Below are 24,122 nucleotides of genomic sequence, written 5' to 3'. Positions count from 1 at the left end.
GGAAGTGCAGGAATGCAGCTTTTGCTCACTCCAAGCTGAAGATAATTACAATGACTTTGGTTGTAACATGCCTTCTATATTCAACCTATAGTGTGTGTGTGTTTGCTTTATGAAGCCTAGTGCAAGAGAAAGGTATCAGCAAACCTGGAGGAAACTTGAAGTCTGTGGAAATTCCTAACATCTGAAAAGCCCCTCTCAAATTTAGCACACACAAAAAGGTACCTGAAGTGTACACATGTGTAAAAGGCATACATGCCTTGCTCTAATTCATGATGCTTGCAACTTGCTATGAACTGGGTTTGTGCAGGGCGGGGGCATGAATTTGCTAATTTGTCATTAAAAAAACAGGCTGAGGAGGGAGGGAGACACAGGACAGTACATGTGGAGGTGAAGGCCATGGAAAGATTCTTCCTCTCCTCTACATGAACAAGAAGGGAGGGGCCACTGTGTGTTTGTGTCTGTTTCCTGAACGAGAGAGTCAGGTATCTGTCTGCTCATAGAGTCACCGTACAACCGTTTGGACTGGGGACCACAGTGTTTCCTTAATAATAAGCCAGCTGTCTTCTATCACAAGTCACGGTCTGAAGATGTCTAAACTGAAATATAAATTAGGCCAAGCTTTAAAAATAGGACCTTGTAGATGTCTCAAGTTGGTCCAAAAGTGACTGTAGACCAGTAGATGAAGAATATATGAAATCTAATATAACTTACACAAAGAAACATTAAGCCTCCCTCTCCTCTGTTCATAATATTATTGCAGGGTCACTGACAGCAAGGGACTTTGGGGCACAGCTCGTTCTATAATAGATTGCAGTGTTTGTCAGGGCTGTTATAATGAAGGGAGGCTGAGAAGCAATGGAAAGGAGGGAAACAAGAATTCAAGCAGGATGAAAGATAAAAATTAATAAAGTCAGCCAATTGAACCTGGAGACCCTAGCTCCAGGAATAACAGCTAGCTGTGCTTGAGTAATTCTGCTCACATTGATTATCTGTTACACTGCATTGAGATATCTAGATTATTGATCAGTTAGATTATGGAACTTGGATCCCCCCTCCCCGCTTCTCCTGTGGCACATGCAATGGAGTTGCAACAAATAACACTAAGTAAGGACTACTTTGTTATTGTTGTCACCCTTTGTGTAGAACATAGCAGTTACTTTTTAATTTAAAATCAATGAATGTCTGAAAGGCAGCTGTGTTTCTTCAGCATAAATGAATCATTTGTCTTTGCAAAGCTCAACAATCTGATCACTAGCCAAGGTGAGGTTTGTTTGTTTGCTTGCTTGCTACTGTTCTGAGGAAAAAAACTTAAGTTTTATCAACATTCTGAAAACAAGCATTATTATAAAGAATTAAAAAGCAATCACTATTATAAAAAATATATATATCCCATATGCTCTCAAAACAAGATAATCAGATTTGGTCAAGTTCAGAGTTTTAGCATTTAACTGTAGCTGCATTTAACACATCTTGAAAAGTGGATGAATAAAAAGATTAGCAGTTCTACTTTTTCATGCATAGCAAAAATTGTGGGAAAACGAACTTGTTATGCACACTGTGAGGCAGTGCCTCCGAATCAGAAGATCTCAAAGTTGGGATTTGAGAATCCCAACATGAGGTGGAAAGCAGAAGGGTGAGCTCATTCACATATCCAGTTGATCAGAGTCGAATGAATTCTATGAGGCAGACTGCTTCATTTTCAAGCAGCATTATTTTATTTATTTAACAAAATTTGTATACCACTTGATTGTAAAAAGCCTCTAAGCAGTCTACAAAACTATAAAATCAAAACATTAAAATTATGACGGAAGCATAGAACTGTAGAGCTGGAAGAGACCTCCAAGGGAAATCTAATACAACCCCCTGCAATTCAGGAATCACAACTCTCAGGAACCCCTGATAGATGGCGATGCAATCTGTTTAAAAACCTCCAATGGCGGAGAGACCACTCCCCAAGACAGTCTGTTCTACTGTCAAACAGCCTGTACCATCTCAAATTATTCCTAATATTTAGTCAAAATCCTGTAATTTGCATCCACTGGTTTGGGCCCTACCCTCTGGAGCAAAAGAAAACAAGCTTGCTCCATCATCCATGTGACAACCCTTCAAGTATCTGAAGATGGCTATTGTATCATCTCTACGTTTTCCCTTCTCCATGCTAAACATACTCAACCCCCTCAACAGTTCCTCTTCAGACTTGGTTTCCAGACCCTATATCACCTTGGTCACCTCCCTCTGCACACATTTCGGCTTGTCAGTATCCTGGTGCCCACAAACTGTGATTCCCACCCAGTACTCCTGGTGTGGTCTGACCAAGGCAGCATAGATCTGGACACTATACTTCTGTTGATGCGGCCTGGAAATGCATTCACCTTTTTGCTGCTGCATCACACTGTTGACTCATAGAATCATGGAATTGTAGAGTTGGAAGGGACCACGGGGATCGACTTCTAAGTCCAACCCCCTGCCATGCAGAAATCTTTCACCTAACATGGGGCTCAAACCCATGACCCTGACATGAAAAGTCTCATGCTCTACCAACTGAGCTATACCTTGTGTTAAGCATGTGGTCTACTAAAAACACCTAGAGCCTTTTTACATGTACAGCTCTGAAGCCACGTGTCTTATATTTGTGCATCTAATTAGAACTTTACATCTGTCCCTGCCTGAAATCCTGGAGATCTGCCGCCAGTCAGTTTCAACAATACTGGGCTAGACAGGCCTATAGCCTGACTATGCGGCATAAAGCTGCTTCCTACGCGGCCATCACTGTTGCCTCTTTAAAAAACTTATTTGATACCAGTTAAATGATATACTGATGTCCTTCTTGATCTCATGAAAGCTGCTATGGGACCCTTACTGGTGGAAAAGCAAGGTAAAATGCTTAAAATGCATACATATTGGGAAAGAAGCTAAGCAAAATTAAGCAAAACAGTATTTCTGTTTCTCTTGATTTATTTAATAAATGTTTCAATTTCCAAGCAGCAGGACAAGGCAAAACGGAAGAGACTGCGCTGCCCTGCCTTGGACGTTCCTTAGCTGCAGACTTGGAAGATTGCAAATAGCTAATTCCCCTGATTCTTCTCCACTTATCCATAGCTTGCTGCGAGCTATCATTTATAAATAGCGTTTTGGCAGGAAGCTAGGCATGCTCTATGGCAGGGGCGATAGGAATTGTTAAGACCACCTTGCCTGAAAACTTGGCTGCTGACGTGCTGGTGACAGGGACTCGAGCAAGCCGTGTCAAAGGGAATAATTTTAAAGGAAAGACAACAGAAACTTGTCGCCTCATTGTATGCATTTACAAACAGGGCTTTCCAGAGTATTAGGCCTAGTTAAAGCTGCCCCCTGGATAAAAAGTGTTCCCGAGCAGCCTCAGACGAGCTCGGGAGACAAACAGATGTGACTATGGTCCCTGGCATTTGGCAAGAACACTCACTGTCACGAAGAAAGATATAAGCCTGGACAGGGCATCAGCTGCACAACAGTGGAGCAGGCCTGCAAGTGTCACGGCAGCGGCAAAGTTGTGGCAGAAGGAAATAAAAGGGCTGGAAAAGCCAGACTAGTGTGAACTTACACTGGTAGGCCAAATATATATTTGTTATTGTCATGCCTTCTGACATTAAATGAACAAACAACAGAAGACGGGGGAAACTGTGGCCAATTCTTAATTTTCTCTCTCTTTTGTATACAATATTTAAGCATGTCTTTTCTTGATGCAAGTAATTACAAGAACTGGAGGAATAAGAGAGTCTATTTTGAGACACTGGGAAGGCGGCAGTGGCAGCGGGGGGCTGCAGGAAAGAATTTGATGATGATATAAATGGAAATGTATTATTGCCATTAACAGCTATTACCATGTCATCAGGCAATTTTTAAAGCAGATTTACCAATATACAGCAGCTGCTATTTGATGGCAACATTTCCCTTGCTTTCTTCCCTCTGTTGAAGTTCTCCGTCCCTTACAATTTAATTTCACACCTTATTATGTTGCATGGCAAATTAATATTTCCTGTAACTTAACCATACAACTGTTGCCATCATTGTGCCCTAAAAGATTAAGAAAATACTCCGTTACGTGAAAGACAGCATAAGGGCACTGCTGTCCTTTTCAGGGTCAAAAAATTATAGAGCTGTAGAGTTGGAAGGGACCCTGAGGAACATCCAGTCCAAAGCCCTGCAATGAAACAATCTCAACCTAAACATCCATGGCAGATGGCCACCCAACCTCTGTGTAAAAACCTCCAAGGAAGGAGAGTCCACCATCTCATGGGAGTCTGCTCCACTGTCAAAAACGTCTTATCATCAGAAAGTTCTTCATGGTGTTTAGTCGCAAACCCCTTCCTTGTAACTTGAATCCATTGGTTTGGGTTGGTCGCCCTCCTGTGCACACATTGCAGCTTGTCAATGTTCATCTTAAATTGTGGAGCCCAGAACTGGACACAGTATACCAAGTGTGGTCTGACCAAGGCAGAATAGAGTGGTTCTATTACTTCCCTTGATCTGGACACTAGACTTCTGTTGATGCAGACTAACAGCATTAACTTTTTAGCTCATGAATCACGCTGTGTACCCATGTAAAGCTTGTAGTCTACTAAGACCCCTAGATCCTCTTCACATATGCTACTGTCAGGCCAGGTGTCCCTCCACTTATATTTGTGCAGCTGGTTCTTTCTGCCTAAGTGCAGAACCTTACATTTGGCCCTGTTCTCCAATCTGTTAAGGTCATACTAAAATTCTGTCCCTTGTGGCATTAGCTGCCCTCCCAGCTTGGTGTCATCTTCAGATCTGATGAGCATCCCCTCAATTCCTTCCTCCAAGTTGTTTATAAAGACAGTGAACAACAACAGGCACAGGACAGAACCCTGTGGCACCCCACTTGTCACTTTTTTCCAGGATGACAAGGAACTATTAGTGAGCACTCTTTGGGTTCAGTCAGTCAACCAGTTACAAATCCAGCCCATATTTTACTAGCTTCTCTACTTTACTTTCTTTTCCCATTACGTATGAAAAAAGGAGAGCAGGTTTCATCAATGGTATTTTCCTTTACAACCGCATTTGCAACTCTTCTAAACCCAGTTAGTTGTTCTGAACTAGATATCCAAAATATTATTGAACCATGTCTCAAGAGGTAGCTCCACTTGGGATTTCCAGTGATACACTATCACTAGACATGCAGCTACCAGTGGAAAAAAAATTAAATCTTAATGCTGGATAGCTTTAGTGCACAAAACCACTTCCGTATTTATATGTTCTCTAGTAACTAAATACTCCTACTTCAAGTTGAAGCCAATGCAAGGTTTCTTTTAAATTCATTGAGAAAGATAGCGTCTTTTTGAACAATTTATACCTAAGATAGTTGTTTATTTCTTTTACACTTCACCTAGGTAGAATATCCTTATTAAAAACGGCAAATGGAAGATTAGTTCCCTTTATGACTTCATTGAAGTTCCACAGGTGCAGCTTCTTTCATCATAGGGAAAAACCACACCTGCAGAGCGCTGCCCTGGTTTGGAACTCAAAGCCTCAGAAGCCTTTTTCCTCTAGCATATAGACTCCCTAACATAACCTGAATTTCAGAAGGAACTATTTCTGAATGGAACAATGGTTAGCTCATCTGTGGAAAAAGAATACATGTGCCACTGATTCAGAAAGCTTTCACGGCATTGCATCTTTCTAAATCTGTTTAAACACTCTCTTTTATTTCATTCTTTCAAGCCGTGAGCTGATTTCATTCTGTACTTCAGTTTTAGGCTGCTGTTAACAAGCCTTTAACCCAATTAAAATCATGAAATTCTGTAGAAACAGTCACAGAATACTGGCACAGTATCAGTGAGCTCCTGCAGATGGCTGTAGAACCCTTTGGTTTATGCCTTTTGGATGCCGTTAGGTCATACATAGGCTTGGAAAAGAGCGAGTCTGAGGTGGTCTCAGAAGGATAATGTAAAGTGGCTAGAGTTAAGTTCTTTTCATCTTAAGAATGACAGAAGAGCATTTTGGTAAGTGAGGGATTTATTTCGTTTTATAAGGTGCTATAATGCTACTAATTCAGAGCACAAAAATCCCTTTAGGCATTTTAAAGGATGGCCACAAGTTGCAACATTTATGAAGGGCAATTACGTTGAACTGAAGGGAACTTCAGCACAGGCAAGTCTAGGACTGCACTGCAAGTATACTAAATGTGCAGCCTCCCTGAATCCCTGCAAGGGGCATAAAATATGCAGAATTGCATTTGGAATCGCAGACTGATGGTGTGTCTAATTTTGTAAAGTTGCCATGGGAGAATTTATACATGGTGTATAGATGTCTTACATAAATCAGTATGTATGCTCACTATTTAATACTAACTTTATGGGGGATAATAATTTGCACCCACATTCACCACTGATAATAACTGAGCATGGGAGGGGCACATAATTCCATGCCCACTGTACTTGTTTTTTTTTGGGGGGGCAGGGATTTGACAAATGTGTTAATAGGCCCTTGGTATTACATAATTATGTCTACATTATGAAAGTCAAATAATAGCATTCAATACAAAGTACCTTACAATGGAAGCGAAACTCTTGCTAACGGTATAATACATCTTAGTAGCAGTTTGCATTACTAAAGATGCTGTTTCATTTTCATTAATTCCAAGCCGTTAAATCTTAACAGAACACAAAGGCAGGTTAAGCAGTGGAGTGTATTCTTGCCTTGCTCTCCATTCTCTTCCCTACACGTCCACTGTTTCCCTGTGTTTAGATCGTGCTTATATTGCTACCCCTTTAGCACTTTCACAAAAGACATTCTGTAAAGTTAGGAAGGTGTAGCAACTCATGCTTTCTTAAGTCGTGCAAAGGGAGATAAACCTAGCTACCCTTCTGTTTTTAAACGACCAACCAGAAAACCTCCGGAAATGCGCAAGCTGAAGATAGCCATCTCCTTTCACATGCTCCGAGGATCTGTTAATATAGTGGTAATATTGCTTATTATGGTAAATAGCTTGTGAACAACGAGCAATTCTAGGAATTTTGGCAAATGAAGATTTTGAGATGCTGCACCTGTGGAAATTCCGCCTCCTCCACAATCCGTTATTAAAGGACTCTCTCCTTTATTAAATGAGGGTTCCCCAGGAAGCCAAGATGGGTAAGTCCCTGCTGTACATTTCATCAGCAGCCATGTCTGAATGTGGTGCAAGCAGGCTCTGCTCTAGTTTGAGCTTGAGGGCTGTTGTTCTGCCAGCATTCAAGTCTATGGTTCACACAGCTCAGCAGCAGCCCCTAGTGTTTTCGTCAATACATCTTCTAAAGCATCTCTGTAAATTAGGGAACAAGAAAGGTCAGGGACCATCATGTGTTGGCTCTAAGGCCTCAATACAAAACGTTAGCTTTGTCTAGGAAGCACAATGAAGGAATTAAGGTCTCAGGAGTTGACACAGGCCTTACGTTCGTGAAAACTGCTGCTGTTGCTGCTATCAGCATGGGTGATGTGGATCTGTGGTTGGACAGTAGCTACTGGTATGAAATGAGATAGATTCTGAAAGCCCTCAGAAAATCTAAGTTTCATCTTCTTTTTAAAAATGTTCTTGAAAAAGAGGGATAGCTCAGTCAGTAGAGCAGAAGACTCTTCATCTCACGGTCATGGTTTCAAGTCTCTTGTTGCGTGAAAGTTTCCTGCATTGCAGAGGGTTGGACTAGATGATCCTCGTGGTCGCTTCCAACTTGTGGTCCCTTCCAACTGCTCTTCAGTGCTATGGGAGAAACTTTCCATGACCCAAAGAAATTCAGAGACAATTAATACTTCATGCACACAGCAACAGATTAAAAAACAAACAAACCACAATCTAACACGGCAACCAATATATAATCCATTTGAAAACAGCAGCAGAACTGAACACTGAAAGCCTGCTGAAGCAAAAAAGCCTTTTCATTTTGTCTAAAAGATGAGGGAACCAGCTATTTCCACCTGCAGTGCCACCACTGAGAAGGCTCTGTCCCTTGTTCTCATCTATATCACAGCCCTAGATGAAAACATAGCAAGCAGTGCCTCTGATATATTGTAACCCTCGGACAGGATATGTGAAACAGATAATCCCTGAGATAATGAGTACTTTAAAAGGCCAAACCAGCACTTTAAATAGATACTGTAAATGAATGGCTAACCAATGCAGCTGAAACAAGATTAGCACACAAAGTACCTGTCTGGTCAGTGCTACTTGAAATTTCTGAGGTTTCTGTTTTGTTTTTTTTTAACAGGCAGCCGTCACAGAAAGAGTGCTCACAGAGAGCCCTGCAAAACCAATCTGGAAGTAACTAAACCAGGGTAAACTGATGCTAGCTCTTCTTTCTTTCGGGAAATCAGTCTTCAGGCAACCAGGAAATCAGTCATAGTTGATAAAAGACACTCCTGGCAATCACTGTCATTTGGATATCCAGGGACAGCATTAGATCCAGGTGAACCCTGAAGCTACATATGCCATTCATGTTAGGTATCGAGTTAGTCTCCAAAACCTCCAGAATTTCCAACTAACAGCACTTAATCTGGTACAGGTTAAGTTTTACTTTGCTTAGCACTCCCAGCCCCCCACCAATATTCACTGCTGAACTGATACAAGACACTGATCTATCACTTCCATTGCCTTCCAGGGTTTTGATAGCAGAGACAAGAAGTGTTTCATCTGCATATCGGGATGTGTCCAATGGTTGCATGAAGGGAAGCTAGCTTATGCAACCAACCTCTCTCTTCCCTTCCTCCCCCTGGGGAGGAAGCTCCTTAAGACCAATTTCCCTCTCCCATTACAGCCTCATATATCACAGCCCCCACTATTCAGGAGTTCCCCCTTCCCTACTGGGTGTAAAAGGGGAAGAGGGGGAAGAAATTAGCTGTGCATGGGGCCTACGGCTACAATCATAGCCCAAATCACTGGAAAACCTTTTGCAGATCTTTCATATAGATCAAAGGTGGGGGGAGCCCCAGCTGATGGGAGATGCAGACTGATAATACCTTTTAGGGAAACAGGTTCCACATCCCTGATGTACATGATGTACACAGGGGAAGCTTGTGGCATCCCACAGACAAAAGGCCCCAGAGGGGTGAGGGCAGAACAGCCATCTTCCAGCAGTCTTCTGGGGCTGGCTAACCATTGTAGAACAGTATTTTGCAAACCTTGCAGGCAGCCCAGAAGGATACTATGGTTGAAATGTCACTGTATGTGTGGTAAACATATGCCATATGAAATTTGATTTTGGCTCGTTGGCCATAATACAATAATTTTTGCATAATACAATGCTCCTTAGAATTTGCTTTCTACTCAGAACTAAGGTTTTATTCATTCTAAGGCTAAACGTGAATTTGTTCTCAGGAAGTCACCAGATGGCTTTGCCTGTTTGGAAATGGTGGAAGAATGAAAAGGGGACAGGAGAGGACTGTTGATCCTATGACCAAGTGGGAGTTCCCTCCACAACTTCTATTTTAAAAAGAAAATGAATTGCTTCAAGTATGGCTGAGTATTTTTCTATGTTTTGATTTTTAAAAATTGGAAGAAATGTATATAAAAATAACTACTCGAGCTTGTCTCAGGATAATGTTTCTGAAGTCTCAATACTTAGGTACCTAAACACTTCTAACTTTAACTTTGGTCTTCAAAAAAGTCTTAGTATTCACTGATGGTTAAAAACAGCCTCTTCGCGAAATTTCACGTTGCTCTATTTTATATAGATCCTATAAAATATATGCATATCTTGTGACCTATTACTCTTTCTTTTCAAGATAGCAGTCTACTTTTAAATTGAGTTTTAAAACCCATTATGAAGGTTTGAACACACAATTTAAAAGCAGACGACTATCTTGAAAAGAAAGAGTGGTAATAGATCACAAGATATGTATTTCTCTTTTTCCTTCTGCCACATTATAGTTTCACCTATTTAGGTCACCTGAATCAAGAATAATGTGAAAAACACAAAACAAAAGGGGGGGGAAATCAAAGAAAGAAGGTATAAAACCATGACAGCAGTGAAGATTTGTTATTCACAGGTGCAAAAACATGGAAAGGAAATTAAAATGGTTAAAACTGGAGATGGTTGATATAGAACAAGTTCCTTGAAATGCAGCATTGGCTAGTTATATTATCCTATAATTCTAAAATTACTGATGCAAAAATAGACAGTCTTCCACATGTTATATGTGTGCAGCCCATAGGATGATATACTGTGCCCTTCTACTGCCATTCACATAATGGATTTCTGTTCACAGAATAACTCGGAGGCAGCCACCACAACTGCTCCAATTGAAAGGTAGAAAATACACAATTTATTCTAAGGATCTAACTAGACCACAGCTTTCTGCATTCCTTGTTAGGTGCTATATTACAAAACTAGGAATAGGGGAAGCATTTTCGGAATGACAGGTAACTTTTAGCTAGGGGACACCATAATACTTAAAATGGTAACTTGAAACCAACCCTGTGCAGATCTGATGTCCACACTGGTTCTTTATCAGTTCCTTGCTAGAAATATAAACCAACTGGGCTGCAGTGATCCAAGCAGCACACACTGTTCCTAAAATGAGAGCTGCCAGGATATGCTTACTGCTCTCTGCTTCACACGCCAAACCTATTTTTCATTGCAAGGAAAGGTACCTCGTCCTATCATGGCCAAGACATTCCTGTGTTCCTTCATACTGTGGCCTATGGTTTTCCTTGCGTGTGTGTTCCTTTCCCAATTGTGCTTATTCCCACAACTGTACCAGCTATGCTATCAGCAGAATTTTCCTCTGAAACAATATTCAGGATGGCTAATCTACAAGGAATTTTAAAGCAGTCTTGGGCTCCTGATTTCTTTCAAAATCTTTATATTTTTATACTTTTAGAAAAATTAAGGGAACATGTCTGCTGCTTCTAAAAGATCGGAAAATATAAGAATCTCCAATGTTGAAATTTCATCTATTATTTGCTTGGCTGTTCAGCAAAGCTGAATGTCAGAAAACTTATGTATCTTTCATAGCAAAGTTTTGGGGAATTGTTGTCTGGCAGTAGTTTGAGCAGTCAGTGGCAACACAGAATGCTAGTTTCATTTCTAATGTCTACAGATGTAATTCTGACAGCTGCTATCTTGGCAAACTGTACATAATTTTCTACTTTGGGGGCTGGAAAGTGGAGGGAGCATGAAATTCCTTATTCAGGCTGCATTCTAGGAGCAAATGCTTTGCCCTGTAAAAAAATACATCCAAACCTACTTAGCAAGGAATGACAGCGGCTAGTTGCCTTACATTCACACATTATATAGAAGCAACAAAGACTTCAAGTAACCTCTGAAGGGGATGTGGACGGAAATGCTGAAATACACTCATTACAGTTATCAGTTATTAGAATAATGGATACAATGGGACAATTGATTTTAGTGGCCTAAGCATTCTGTAACTGCCTCTCAGACATGCCCGTAAGACATACAAAACAGTAAATTTCATATAATCAAAAGATTTCCTTCTACATGGCCCCAGGAAATTCAATGCAATTTGTATGTTATTAAAACTTCCAGCAGTTACAAAAGAATGCCAACAGTCCTCACTTGGGCTACTTGCAAATCATTTTAAATCTGTTTAAAATAATATTTGCAGTGGGTTTTTTTTAAAAGGGGGTACTCAAGGGTACTCCTGCCCACCTAGCAGTTTGAAAGCACATCAAGTGCAAGTAGATAAATAGGTACCGCTCCGGTGGGAAGGTAAACAGCATTTCTGTGTGCTGCTCTGGTTCGCCAGAAATGGCTTAGTCATGCTGGCCACATGACCCGGAAGCTGTCTGCGGACAAACGCCGGCTCCCTTGGCCTATAGAGTGAGATGAGTGCGCAACCCCAGAGTTGTCCGCGACTGGACCTAACGGTCAGGGGTACCTTTACCATTGCTCAAGGGTACGCAGTACCAGCATCTCTTTTGTTGTTTTTACAAAATGTAGCACTTACTGTAACAACTTCACGGGGAGTACCAGCACCTATTTTTCTAGAAAAAAACACTAGCTCGCAGTATAGTATAGTATATAAGTGAGCAACCCAGAATGGAATCACATCTTGCCACGAGGCTCACTGGGTCACCCTGGGCCTAACCTGCCCCACTGGGCAGCTGAGAGATTAAAATGCTACCCTGAGCTCTAAAGTGGAACTGTGGGCTAAAAAATATAAACACTCTATCAATAAATGGCTCACCGATCAATTTCTCAGTTGTGTTTGTATGTAAAAAGAGGCTTTCAGTCTTGCTTTCCCCCGCTTACAGCTCTCACCAGGAACATGCAGAATAACCTATACTGGGTGACAGGCGGTGTAAAATCTTTTAAACGCAGTTTCTAAAACCGATGCAGTTGAGTCTTATTTTGCACCGGGCAGGTGTAATCGGAATTTCACACCGAATCCAGCTATTGGCTTGCCTCGCTCTGAAACCTTTCCTTAGGCTTAGCTATAACAATGACATCACCAGCTCAACACCCATTGCAACATCTGCTTTCACACTACTAAGAATGCCATTGTATTAACGAACAAGAGCTATGACCATTCCTTTTTCCTTTCTTTTTTCTTTTTTGGTTAAATGTTAAACAGATGTGATGGAACAATTCAGCTCTGTCAAACTCTTTTTATACAATGCCAGTATGCTGAGATTGGGGCTTTAATGGTGACACATTTGTTTTATATGGAATAGTAACATAATGTGACTATGAAACGGGGGGGGGGGGGGGGATTCTCTTGCCAATAAATTCTCATCTCCATGCACAGTACTCTAACACCTCCTAGCTGTTCCAAACCTTATTCAAAGTCAGAGGCTGTCATAGATTTACCTGCAATAAGCAGGTTGCATTTTTAAAAGAAAACCTGGCAAGAAATAAAGTCCAATTGTACTGTTATTCTAAATGCTCTGCACCACCACGCCTCCAGAGACTCATGAACTTTATGCCAAGCAAAAAAGACTTTAAAATATCTGTATTAGAGTCTTACTGTCCTTAGAAAGGATAATGCATTGTTTTTACTTGCTTCTAATTAGTAATTTAAGCATATGTTCAGCATTTAACTCTAAATGTTTGCCTTTTCCCCAAGCTCTGAGACAGCTGTCCAAGATGTGAATGCCAGAAAGCATTTAAATATCAACATCTGTTGAATTATGTTAATGCAATGTAATATAATTGGGCATGAGTTGGAATTGATCAAAAGTGTGTGAATTAGACAAAGGCAAATCTAAACCAATATTTCATTTCACAAACAAGTCAAAGGTAACAAAACTGTGTTTGTTACTAAACCAACATGATTAGAGCACAATGTTCAGGACACCCAGGTCCAAAAATTATATAAAAAACGCAAAAAGGCAATTGTAAAAGGAATCAAATATAAAATATTATTGCAGAAATAATCTCCTATCACTAATATTTTGTTAGATTTGGCCTAGGATTTCATACACATTTTTAGAAACAGCTTGTCTTACAAAACACCAATTAAGAACAGGCTTTATTTTATGGTAAGGAACAACTCAGAACAGTTGTTCTCAGAGTAATAAACCACAGTTTAATAAAACATGGCTTTGCGTTTTGTGTGAACCCTGCCCAGCAGCTTAACAATGATTTGTTTACTGCTAAAATACATTGGTTTTAACTATGGCTTGGTATTACATGTGCACACAGCGCCATTCTTTAACCATGTTGCTTTTTATCCACCTCACCACAGAATATGGTCAGGCTACAAAGGCAAGAGCAGCTGGAAAACACACCAGACTTGGGAGAATCAAGAATTATTTTTGGCTGTGGGAAAACTTGTGCTTCCTTTTGTGAGACACATTATGTAAGCACCAGCTCTGTGAGTACAAACTGAACTGGAGTATACCCCAATGCAGAAAAAGGAACTGTGCTTAAATTAAAATGTCTAAATTCTTAGCTGTTTTTGCAGGCATGCTTATACGGCGGCCTGAATTTTTGTTTCTGCTTGCAAAGTCTCCTTGAAGGAGAAACAACCTTGGTTGGTGTATTTTAAACTATGTGCATTTAAGGCTGATCTTTTTTTTTAAAAAAATTAAAAATATATATTATTAGGATTCAAAAATATATATATTCATCATTCTCTGGAAAGCTGTTTTTTGTTTAAAAAAACCATTTCAGATTTGTAGCAAGCGGTTGTTGTTGTGTTTTTAGTTAACGGCAGCAACGTATAGGAAAGGAAAAGTCTGCAAAGCTTTGCAGCCCACTTGTGCAAAAGGCTCAACTTCACACTGACTTTACAAGGGGTGGGGAATGCATTTGGGATGTTGATCAAGCCTGCTGCATAACTCAATGAAAAAACCTGCCTTTCAATGAAAAAACATCCTTGTCAGTGACATGCTACTATGATAAAGTTCTGCACGTGTTCTTAATTGGCCGAGTGCTATAATTCTCTGTGCTTTCCTGCTCAATCACCCTCTCCTCTTTCCAACAGTTTTAAGCAACCTAACTTAATAAATGCACCACTATTTAAAAAAAAACACAATTAAGGCGGTAAGCCTGCGTGAAGCATTTGGGTTAATATTGTTACCAGTGGATCTTATCTCACAGAAGGTTAAGCATGAATACCAAGACTGTTAATAGGCTTGGTAGGAACTTGAAACGTATCAGATTACATCCAGAGAATAAGTGACAGCAGAAGGTGACTTTTCCAGCCACTTCCTGCTTCTCTGGCAGCCTCCCCAAAACCCATTTCAAAGGGTCAGGTTGGGCCCTTTGGGCTGTGACATGGTGGTGGTGGGCATGCACTCCTGAAAATCAGGTGGGGACATCTTGTGTGAGGAGAGCTTTTGCTCACAGAAGGTGCCTCTGTGTGATTTTTTGCAATCCCCTCCTCCCTCAGCCCACCCTATTCAGGAGCCCCCCAATGCTTAGGGGGTTGATGTGGGGAGAACTGGGAGAGGAAATCAATTTCTGCCTTCCTCTTTTGCCTGCCCCAAACTGGACACAAACCATTGATTCCCAAGAATTTAGTTTTCAGTGTGCCAGTTGCTGCTAGAATCCTGAAACTTTCGATTTTTACTGCTTTTAAAAACAAAACAAAGCACTTAATTGATGCAGGTAAGGCAGGAATGAACAGGAAGCCTTCTAGCCTGTATGTTGCTGTTTCTTGTGGTTGAGCTACTCATGGTTATAGAATGAAAGGTGAAAAGGGCGGCACTGTCCCAGCATTATTCATTATTTCTTTAATGAAATTATTAATCTCCTGCTCTTCAGTCAAAACAGCTTACAGTTCCTTTCAAAACATTACATTGCCTGCTTTTAGGCTTATAGTCTAAAAGGGCATGACTCAAAAGGAAAAAGGACTGGGAGGAAGAAGTAAAGAAACTCAGATGCAAGATCTTAATTACAAGCTGCACTTTTTCCTGGGGGGGACGCAGGGGTACGCGATTCCCCTAAACATTTTGTGAATTTTTGTACTTTTGTCCATTTACTGCATTTATTTTTCCCAATTTGAACTATAAAATGGTGGTATTCTTGAGTCCATTCTTAAGGAAATCAGCCCTGAGTGCTCACTGGAAGGACAGATCGTGAAGCTGAGGCTCCAATACTTTGGCCACCTCATGAGAAGAGAAGACTCCCTGGATAAGACCCTGATGTTGGGAAGGATGGAGGGCACAAGGAGAAGGGGACGACAGAGGACAAGATGGTTGGATAGTGTTCTCGAGGCTACCAGCATGAGTTTGACCAAACTGCGGGAGGCAGTGAAAGACAGAAGTGCCTGGCGTGCTCTGGTCCATGGGGTCACGAAGAGTCGGACACGACTAAACAACAACAATTCTTGAGTCCAAATGAGAGTACCCCGAAACATTTTTTTTAGAAGAAATGCACAGGTTACAAGTTATTCTAACTAGCCGCTGAGGTAGAAACGTTGAAGGAAAGAAGGAGTCAAAAACTGTTGGTGTCTCAGTGGTGCCAGTGAAGTGGCCTGGTACCTCTTCTCTGGCGTCCTCTATTGCAGCCGGTTGTACCTGCTGCTGCCTGGTGATTGTGGCAGAGGGAGAAGCCTGGCTTCTTAGTAGGGTTTGTGGTGGCCCTACATCCCTTTTCTTCCCTCTTCTGCTACAGGGTGATGCAGTGTCTGCTAGCAGGTGACAGCTGAGGAGGACTCAATCCTCTTCTCCACACCATCCCACCCACTGGTTTCCACACACGCTTCCAAGTCTGGCTTTGGCATTGGCTTCCTTCACTCTCTCAGTCTGCCTGCTTCCTAACTCACCTGCCTACTTCTATCCTGCATTCCAGTCCCCTTCAGTTGAGAGCTCAGGTCACCTGAAATTATCCTGCCTTTGGGTTGACCCTTCTGTGAGCAGGAAGAACAAATAGCTGTGTTTCTTCCTTAAACACACACACACACACACACACACACACTGAGCAAGAAAAACATTACTGCATTTTGCCATTAAAGTATGATGCTCACTTTGTATACAATCTGTTTCCACCTTTTTGGGGCTGTCATTATTTCCCACAAAAGCTACATCAAACAATTATAGTTCTGGTAATTAACCAGTAAGTGTAATGTACAGTTTTCCTACCCCAATCTATTAACAGCTGCTCAAAAAATGTGGTAATTAATGGTTTCATTTATTTTTGGCAAACCTGCAACACAACAAATAATTTTCTATCTACTGCAAATTAGGACTCCTTCCCAAACAACAGATGACGTGGTGGGGGAAAGGGAGCAGGCGTAACACTTGCACATCTTTGCCTCTTTAGAAGATCAAATAAAGAGCAGCTGTAATTCTATTTGTCACATCTGTGTAACAAAATATAGTCATCTGTATCATCAGAAGAAAATGAACAAGCTCCGTTCAGATGGAAAGGGATTTCCCACCAACCTAATGGGAAAAGGCTTGCTATAGAGGCATAATGGAACTTCTTGTTCTCAGGTCCCCCACCGGTGTCCCTGAACCACCCACCCACTCCCTTTTTACATAACCTGTAGTTATTAATACCAGAATTTTAGATAACATAAATATACACCTATAATTTAGTCCAGATATCATCACAATAGTCCCAAGATCAACTAAGCTAGCTGTGTTAAAAAGAAAATGAGAAGGCACAACATGTATTTAAACAAAACCCTGCAAAAGATTACATTTCAAATTAATCCCTCATTTCCTTCAATACTAACTCAACCTATCCCTTGTAAGAGTTTTCAGATTCTTCAGAGAACATTTTTTATAAAAACAAACAGACAGACAGACAGACAGACAGACAGACAGACAAACAAACCCCAATGATGTTACTTCGGCAAACAGATGCACTGGAAGCCAATAAATCCATGTCTTAATTTTTCCATCAGTCTCTCTCATTTTTTAATATTGTGAAAAACAAAACAAAAAGGAACACTTGAAATGCTTGTGGGGAGAAAGAAGAAGAGACAAGCAGATACATTGCTTTTTTTAATTTGGGAGACTGCAAGTTTTCATTTTAAACTCAAGTTCATGATGCGTACAGATTACAGGACAACTTCTCCAAGTGGGAAAATCATATCCACATCATGATAAATGGAATCTAAGCAGTATAGCATACATACCAGCCCCCTTTCAATACAAGGTATTTCCAACACAACTATATACACGGATATCTGTGTCCAATTGATTAACACTTTTCGGACCCCTTTTAAGTGCTTCTGTGGCAGACAGATAGCAGCTGACCAGACAAAGAAAGCATCTCTCTTTCCGTCTCTATATCAGCAGTTTGGGTACTAGCTAAAAATATTGGCTAGGGATCTCACTTAAACTGTAAACTGGATTGCATATTTAGCTCACCTGCTAGCTGTTTTCACTGAACTGTTTTTCTTGTGTCCTCTCTCAGATCGGTTGTCCCGCAGGAGTTGAAGCTACACGGAAAGTTCAGAAGACATATAAAAACTATGCAATGATGCTTGCATTTTTAGAAATAAGTCCTACTAAGCCTTGTCATGTTTTTGTACTACGTTGTTTCAGCAAAGGGCCTGACAGCCCTGACATACTTTATTCAAAGTGCATCTACTGAAATGGCAATACGATATTACCTACATTTTAATTCAGATCCTCTCTCATTTATTCCTATACGCCTTCTTCTACAGAGGCAGTCTTGTATTATAGTAAAGTTTCATGTCAAGATGCCTAATTAGTAATTCAAAGCGTACTATGCCATTACAATATGTTTAGCTTTAAGATGTATCACAGTAATATTGTAACTTCACCATCTCCTTTAATTTGAAATGAGCAGCAACAGAGCTTTGTACTTAGAGGAACCGATTTTAGAGGCTCACATTCAAATCTCTGAAATTACTGTTTTATAAACTCTCTAAAAATGAGACTAATAATGACCTGACAAAGCTGTTGTAAGAATGAATAATGATTATAGATGCTAAAATTCTACATTATTAGTAATAGATAAAAGTAGCACCTCATAATTACTGTTGTCATATCAATCCCACTGCTTTGCCATTATTTCTGGATTGAGAATTATAATGAAGTTCAGTAAGATTTTAGTAATGGGTTGGGTTGGCATCCCCGTCTGCCTTCAGAGACAATGGAGTACGCCTCCAGGGGTGAAGTCAAACTGCTGTGTTAGCAGCACCGAAGTGACCTCCCGGAGGCGTAAGACTGGGCGGTGTGTATGGAGGTCCTGGGCTGCCCAGACAACAAGACCCTCTGCCTCTCAGCTTTGCTGGTGTGGTCCAAAGGAAAGCAGAGCAAAAATCATTCTCCCACCCATCTTCATTCTGACATTAATTTCAATAGGGGCTTTTGAAATTAATATAAGCTTCATAACTAATTCACACAACAATCCTAACATTTTTGGTGGTGGGGAGGAAGGATTCCACAACACATCTACTGTCAAATCCCAAGCCCTGCTGGTTCACAGTGATTATGATGAGAGGTGGGGGGGCAGAGCATTTTCCATCCTGCCTTCCCTGGAATGCCCCCCTCCCATTGATTCGGGGGGGAGGGAGAATTAATAAATTATTTCCAGGGCTGGAACACCTCAGGGCTATTTTAGGTGGTGTGTTTAGCAAACGAGGGGCCTTAGAATTCTATGGATCTATGATAACCTTCAACATCCTCCCACCATTTCGGACCCAACAGCCCTTTGGCTGCTCTCACCAAGATCTTAGGTTTGTTTCCTCATTGTTCAAACTTCGCAACACAATTTTATGCAACAGTAAGAAGTCCCCCCCCCCTAAGGTTAAACCACATCATTAGTTATTATTAAAAACCTATGTTTAGAAGACTGACACTTGTAAATAATGAGCACAGCAAAAATAGCTGTATGTACTCACTAGCACGAAAAGAAACCTCAAAAGGGCACTTAAGATTATTGCTTTAATGGAAATAAAGTTGAATAAAATTCAATAACCAAATGAGATAAGCAAATCATTGTACCTGTACTTGAGAGGTCTTTGTGATGGATTTTTGTAAACAAATCATTGGAGGAACTAGGGATTTCAGTTTGCCACTTCAGTTACAAGAAAATGATGCTAGACTGGAAAAAAAGCCCTCTAATGAGCTTAAAACCTAAATCTTATGCTTGAAGACTGCCCAACTCCAGTATCAAATGCATTTCTAAGAAGATGAATGCGGGTGTGCCTGCAGGACCTCACCAATATCACACGGAGCTCCAGGTGAGGAGCATTTTCAGGGCCCCTCTCCATTTGTTAAACTGTTGAATACGTTGCTTCTATTGTGCCTGCAGCCCATTTTGTGTCTTTGCTGCACAATTTGCACACATGATTTATCCATTTCATACGAAGACAATGTTCATTTTCCAGTGAATACAAAATCCTTAGCTTCAATGGAACCCTGGCCACACAGTTCAGCACTAGCAGCTTTAGACGTGAAGGTGAACTTTTTGTGCTATTTTGGTGTGGAGCACAGTCAGGCAGATGGAAGCCTGGTAACCAAGTCAGTTTTCTGCCCCTAAATATGGCCCTGGGAACTTAATACAGTGGTACCTCGGGTTAAGAACTTAATTCGTTCTGGAGGTCTGTTCTTAGCCTGAAACTGTTCTTAACCTGAAGCACCACTTTAGCTAATGGGGCCTCCTGCTGCCGCTGCGCCGCCGCTGCACGATTTCTGTTCTCATCCTGAAGCAAAGTTCTTAACCCGAGGTACTATTTCTGGGTTAGCGGAATCTGTAACCTGAAGTGTATGTAATCTGAGGTACCACTGTATATTGTGAGTTCCTAGTATCACTCATTTTAAAATGCTTGTCAGAGACTTTATTTTTGCTTACATCTCTGCTTTATAGTTGAACTATCACATCTATATGGCAGAGATTCCTTTATTCATTATCTTGGAATTCTTGTTTCATTAAACTATAAACAACAATGCTTATTAGCAAGCATTGTAATTTATCTGCTTATAAGGTAAAAGGTAAAGGGACTCCTGACCATTAGGTCCAGTCGTGGCCGACTCTGGGGTTGTGGCGCTCATCTCGCTTTATTGGCCGAGGGAGCCGGCGTACAGCTTCCGGTTCATGTGGCCAGCATGACTAAGCCGCTTCTGGCGAACCAGAGCAGCGCACGGAAACGCTGTTTACCTTCCCACCGGAGCGGTACCTATTTATCTACTTGCACTTTGACGTGCTTTTGAACTGCTAGGTTGGCAGGAGCAAGCAGCAATTAGAGCATGGCCTAAAAACACATGCTGAACTTAAATAGGTGCTAGGTCTGGTCAGTGTGTCTATATATGCAACTGGAGATCCATGAAGGAAAAGCAGACTATAACTTCAATCACCGTATTTTTCGCTCTATAAGACGCACCAGACCACAAGACGCACCTAGTTTTTGGAGGAGGAAAACAAGAAAAAAATATTCTGAATCTCAAAAGCCAGAACAGCAAGAGGGATCGCTGCGCAGTGAAAGCAGCAATTCATCTTGCTGCTTTGGCCTCTGTGATAGCTGCGCAGCCTGCATTCGCTCCATAAGACGCACACACATTTCCCCTTACTTTTTAGGAGGGAAAAAGTGAGTCTTATAGAGCAAAAAATACGGTAACTCCAAATGCCACTCTAAACCTCTTTAGAGTTTTAGAGCACTGAGTTTTGGTGGACAATGATACGTGCAAAAGATAGTGGGCTCCTCCTCCCTTTTCTAATGTCAAAAGGTGGCAGCTTTCATGGTTAAGAGAAGGTGAAGCAAAGCTATAAGTACCACAAAAGGGTATATAAGGGCAGAACAACCTTCTTGATGCCAGTGGGCCATGGCGGAATAGAATGGGTTCCTAAGAACCTGAATGTGAGTGTAGCTGCAGGACCTTGCCTAGATCCAATGGAGCCCCAGGCGAGGCTTCTCAGAATAGAAATGTAAAGGGTTTTTCATGAATGTGGTTTTCCTGCTATAACTGTGACTTTGACTGTCCCTTTCAGAAACAACCAAAAAGCTAAAACTGTGCTGCCCAATTTTTTTGCTAGCTTACAAATAATACCTTTAGAGTTGGTCAGTCAACTACAGCTGGTGTCACTTTCCACTCTTATTCTTCCCTGCCATTGCTGCTTATGCCCACTTTGCGGGCTCCATTTTTGTTATAGCCCTGAAAGATCTTTACAGTGATTTGCTAATACAGGTGTTTGTCATGCATCCAAAATAAGTGAAATGAAAGTATTAGCAAGGCCTCTTTTACACCAGCTAGCGAAATATCTATATTTTCATGATCTAGTGTTCTGGTTCTATGAAGACTCTGCTCTCCTCAAAAGATTAGCAGTAGTTCAGAGAGGCGATTTAACAAAGCAAAGAACCCTGGAAATGTTCTCAGCCCAATTCTAAGGACTCTGCTGTGCACACATGGGGGCTCTGATGTGTACACATGCTGCTGCACACAAGACTCTCCTAATTCACTGAAATATCCTCGAGAGTGAATTGGAATGCTGATAATTACTGGGCCTACACCCACAACCCTTTTGTGGTAAGCTATTTGTTGTTAAAGTATTTTCAGACGTTTTCAGTAAAAAAAAGTGATTTATTTTGCTCCTTATTTCAGAAATTGGTGCTCCTGTTGTTCCGGACAAGCGACAGTTAAAAACCTTCAAATATATGAAATAAACTGTTCTTGATCAAAGTGGTTCTTACCTGGCTATGTTCCTTCCTAGCCCCAGGGCTAAACCAATGGCTGAGGGAGGGAAGAAAAAAAAAAGGTTTAGTAGCATAGCTAACTGAAGCACGAGCTGTCATATGACCAGCCTATGCGTGCTCTCGGGTATTTTATTGTCCACCAGAAAAATGTAGCCTTTGGCTATGATTTATTTAAATGGGATATTTTACAGAACTCTCAAGGTCTATAGCAGTTTTCACAGGAATATAAGAATGTATCTCATTCTGTGGATTTATCCTGCTTGGGCAAGTGGATATATACTAAATCATATTGAGTTTCATGCCACAGATTCTGAAATTCTGTATATATTACATCATTTAATAATATTTTCTCTGTGTGGGTGCTGCTAAAATCTAACGTTCTTATTACTTAGAGTAACGGAAATCTTAAAAAGTGTTTACAACTATTGGAAGCATGCTTATTAATTTTGAGGGTTTGTGTTTAATGCCTACACACTGCTACTACTGTTGCTATACAAACACACACACACGGTGTGCATAGGTCTGCTGACTTAATATCTCTAAAATGCAACCCAGTATGGAATTATGTGTTCTGTTTCCATTTGAGTAAGTAGGAGGGACTGATAGAACAGCACTCTATCTCTCCAAGTGTCTGAACAGTTTTTCCTCTTAGTTTATGGGGTGAGTTGAACTGTTCACCAGACTTCGGATTATGCTGCCCTAGCAGGATTCAAACACTAAGGGGCAATTGTAGAGTTAATATCACCGTTTAGCCTTTTTATCTCACTACCAGTGTTTATTAGCTCACCAACACCAAGAAGTTTGTTTTATCATCAACAATGCTTTGTGAATAATCACCATAACAATCTTACATACATTCACATTTTTAATGCAATTGTCACAGTTGGTGTTATGTACCGTATTTTTCGCTCCATAACACGCAGATTTTTCCTCCTAGAAAGTAGGGGGAAATGTCTGTGCGTGTTATGGAGCGAATGCCTACAGATGGCGGGGGAATCTGCTGCAGTTGTGAGCAGTCCGTGGCTCGCTTTGAAACAGTAAGCAGCTCCTGTCAGCTAGCGGAGCCGGGGAGGAGGGAGAGAAGCAGAGCGGGGTTGGCTGCTTTAAAACAACCCCGTCCTCTATGTTCCTCTCTCCTCCCCACTGAGCTGCTAAGTAGCAGCAAAGCTTTTCAGCCAGCCTAGCCGGGAGGAGGGAGAGAAGCAGAGCGGGGTTGGCTGCTTTAAAACAACCCCATGCTCTCTGTCCCTGCCTGCAGTTTTTTGCTGTCCGATTTTGGATTAGCCACTGTAGGGGCTGTGTGTGTGTGTGCTTGAGCTATCGTTCTCCTCCTCCTGCTTCCCGTTCACTCTCCCTGCGCCCCTGCGCTCTCCCTCCGACTTTAGGATTGACACTCTGTGTGTCTGTGTGTGTGTGAGAGGGCTCCTTCTCCTTCTCTTGCTTCCGTTCACTCTCCCTGCGCCCCTGCGACTTTAGAATTGACACTGTGTGTGTCTGTGTGTGAGAGAGGGCTCCTTCTCCTTCTCTTGCTTCCCGTTCACTCTCCCTGCGCCCCTGCGCTCTCCCTCCGTCTTTAGAATTGACACTCTGTGTGTGTGAGAGAGGGCTCCTTCTCCTTCTCTTGCTTCCCGTTCACTCTCCCTGCGCCCCTGCGCTCTCCCTGCGCCCCTGCGACTTTAGAATTGACACTCTGTGTGTCTGTGTCTGTGTGAGGGCTCCTTCTCCTTCTCTTGCTTCCGTTCACTCTCCCTGCGCCCCTGCGACTTTAGAATTGACACTGTGTGTGTCTGTGTGTGAGAGAGGGCTCCTTCTCCTTCTCTTGCTTCCCGTTCACTCTCCCTGCGCCCCTGCACTCTCCCTCCGTCTTTAGAATTGACACTCTGTGTGTGTGAGAGAGGGCTCCTTCTCCTTCTCTTGCTTCCCGTTCACTCTCCCTGCGCCCCTGCGCTCTCCCTGCGCCCCTGCGACTTTAGAATTGACACTCTGTGTGTCTGTGTCTGTGTGAGGGCTCCTTCTCCTTCTCTTGCTTCCGTTCACTCTCCCTGCGCCCCTGCGACTTTAGAATTGACACT

The 24,122-nt window shown here is 41.6% G+C and overlaps 1 protein-coding gene and 1 long non-coding RNA gene across 12 annotated transcripts in view; one reads left to right on the top strand and one right to left on the bottom strand.

Annotated features, from left to right (window-relative positions):
* Positions 1 to 24,122, bottom strand: part of GPATCH2 (G-patch domain containing 2) — a 103,041-nt gene that overhangs the window by 16,679 nt on the left and 62,240 nt on the right. For all 7 annotated transcript variants that reach the window (XM_083605284.1, XM_083605286.1, XM_083605287.1 and 4 more), the window contains 2 exons: positions 22,048 to 22,087; positions 17,759 to 17,829 (listed from right to left, as the gene is read on the bottom strand). In XM_083605284.1, the coding sequence (XP_083461410.1) occupies positions 17,759 to 17,829; positions 22,048 to 22,087 (111 nt within the window). The remainder of the gene's footprint in view (positions 1 to 17,758; positions 17,830 to 22,047; positions 22,088 to 24,122) is intronic.
* Positions 1 to 24,122, top strand: part of LOC310758819 — an 86,072-nt gene that overhangs the window by 52,914 nt on the left and 9,036 nt on the right. For 2 of the 5 annotated variants that reach the window (XR_014545959.1, XR_014545960.1), the window contains exon 5: positions 13,678 to 13,987. This is a non-coding gene — a long non-coding RNA (uncharacterized lncRNA). Of the gene's footprint in view, positions 1 to 8,237; positions 8,471 to 10,233; positions 10,275 to 13,677; positions 13,988 to 24,122 lie in introns of those variants that run through there. The other 3 variants (XR_014545961.1, XR_014545957.1, XR_014545958.1) reach the window with 3 other exon arrangements.

This window comes from Podarcis filfolensis (genome assembly GCF_964270895.1).
Source record: "Podarcis filfolensis genome assembly, chromosome: 3".
NCBI classification, from domain to species: Eukaryota; Metazoa; Chordata; class Lepidosauria; order Squamata; family Lacertidae; genus Podarcis; species Podarcis filfolensis.
Note: the sequence above shows the minus strand (reverse complement) of the source record. Positions and strands in the feature narration are given on the sequence as shown.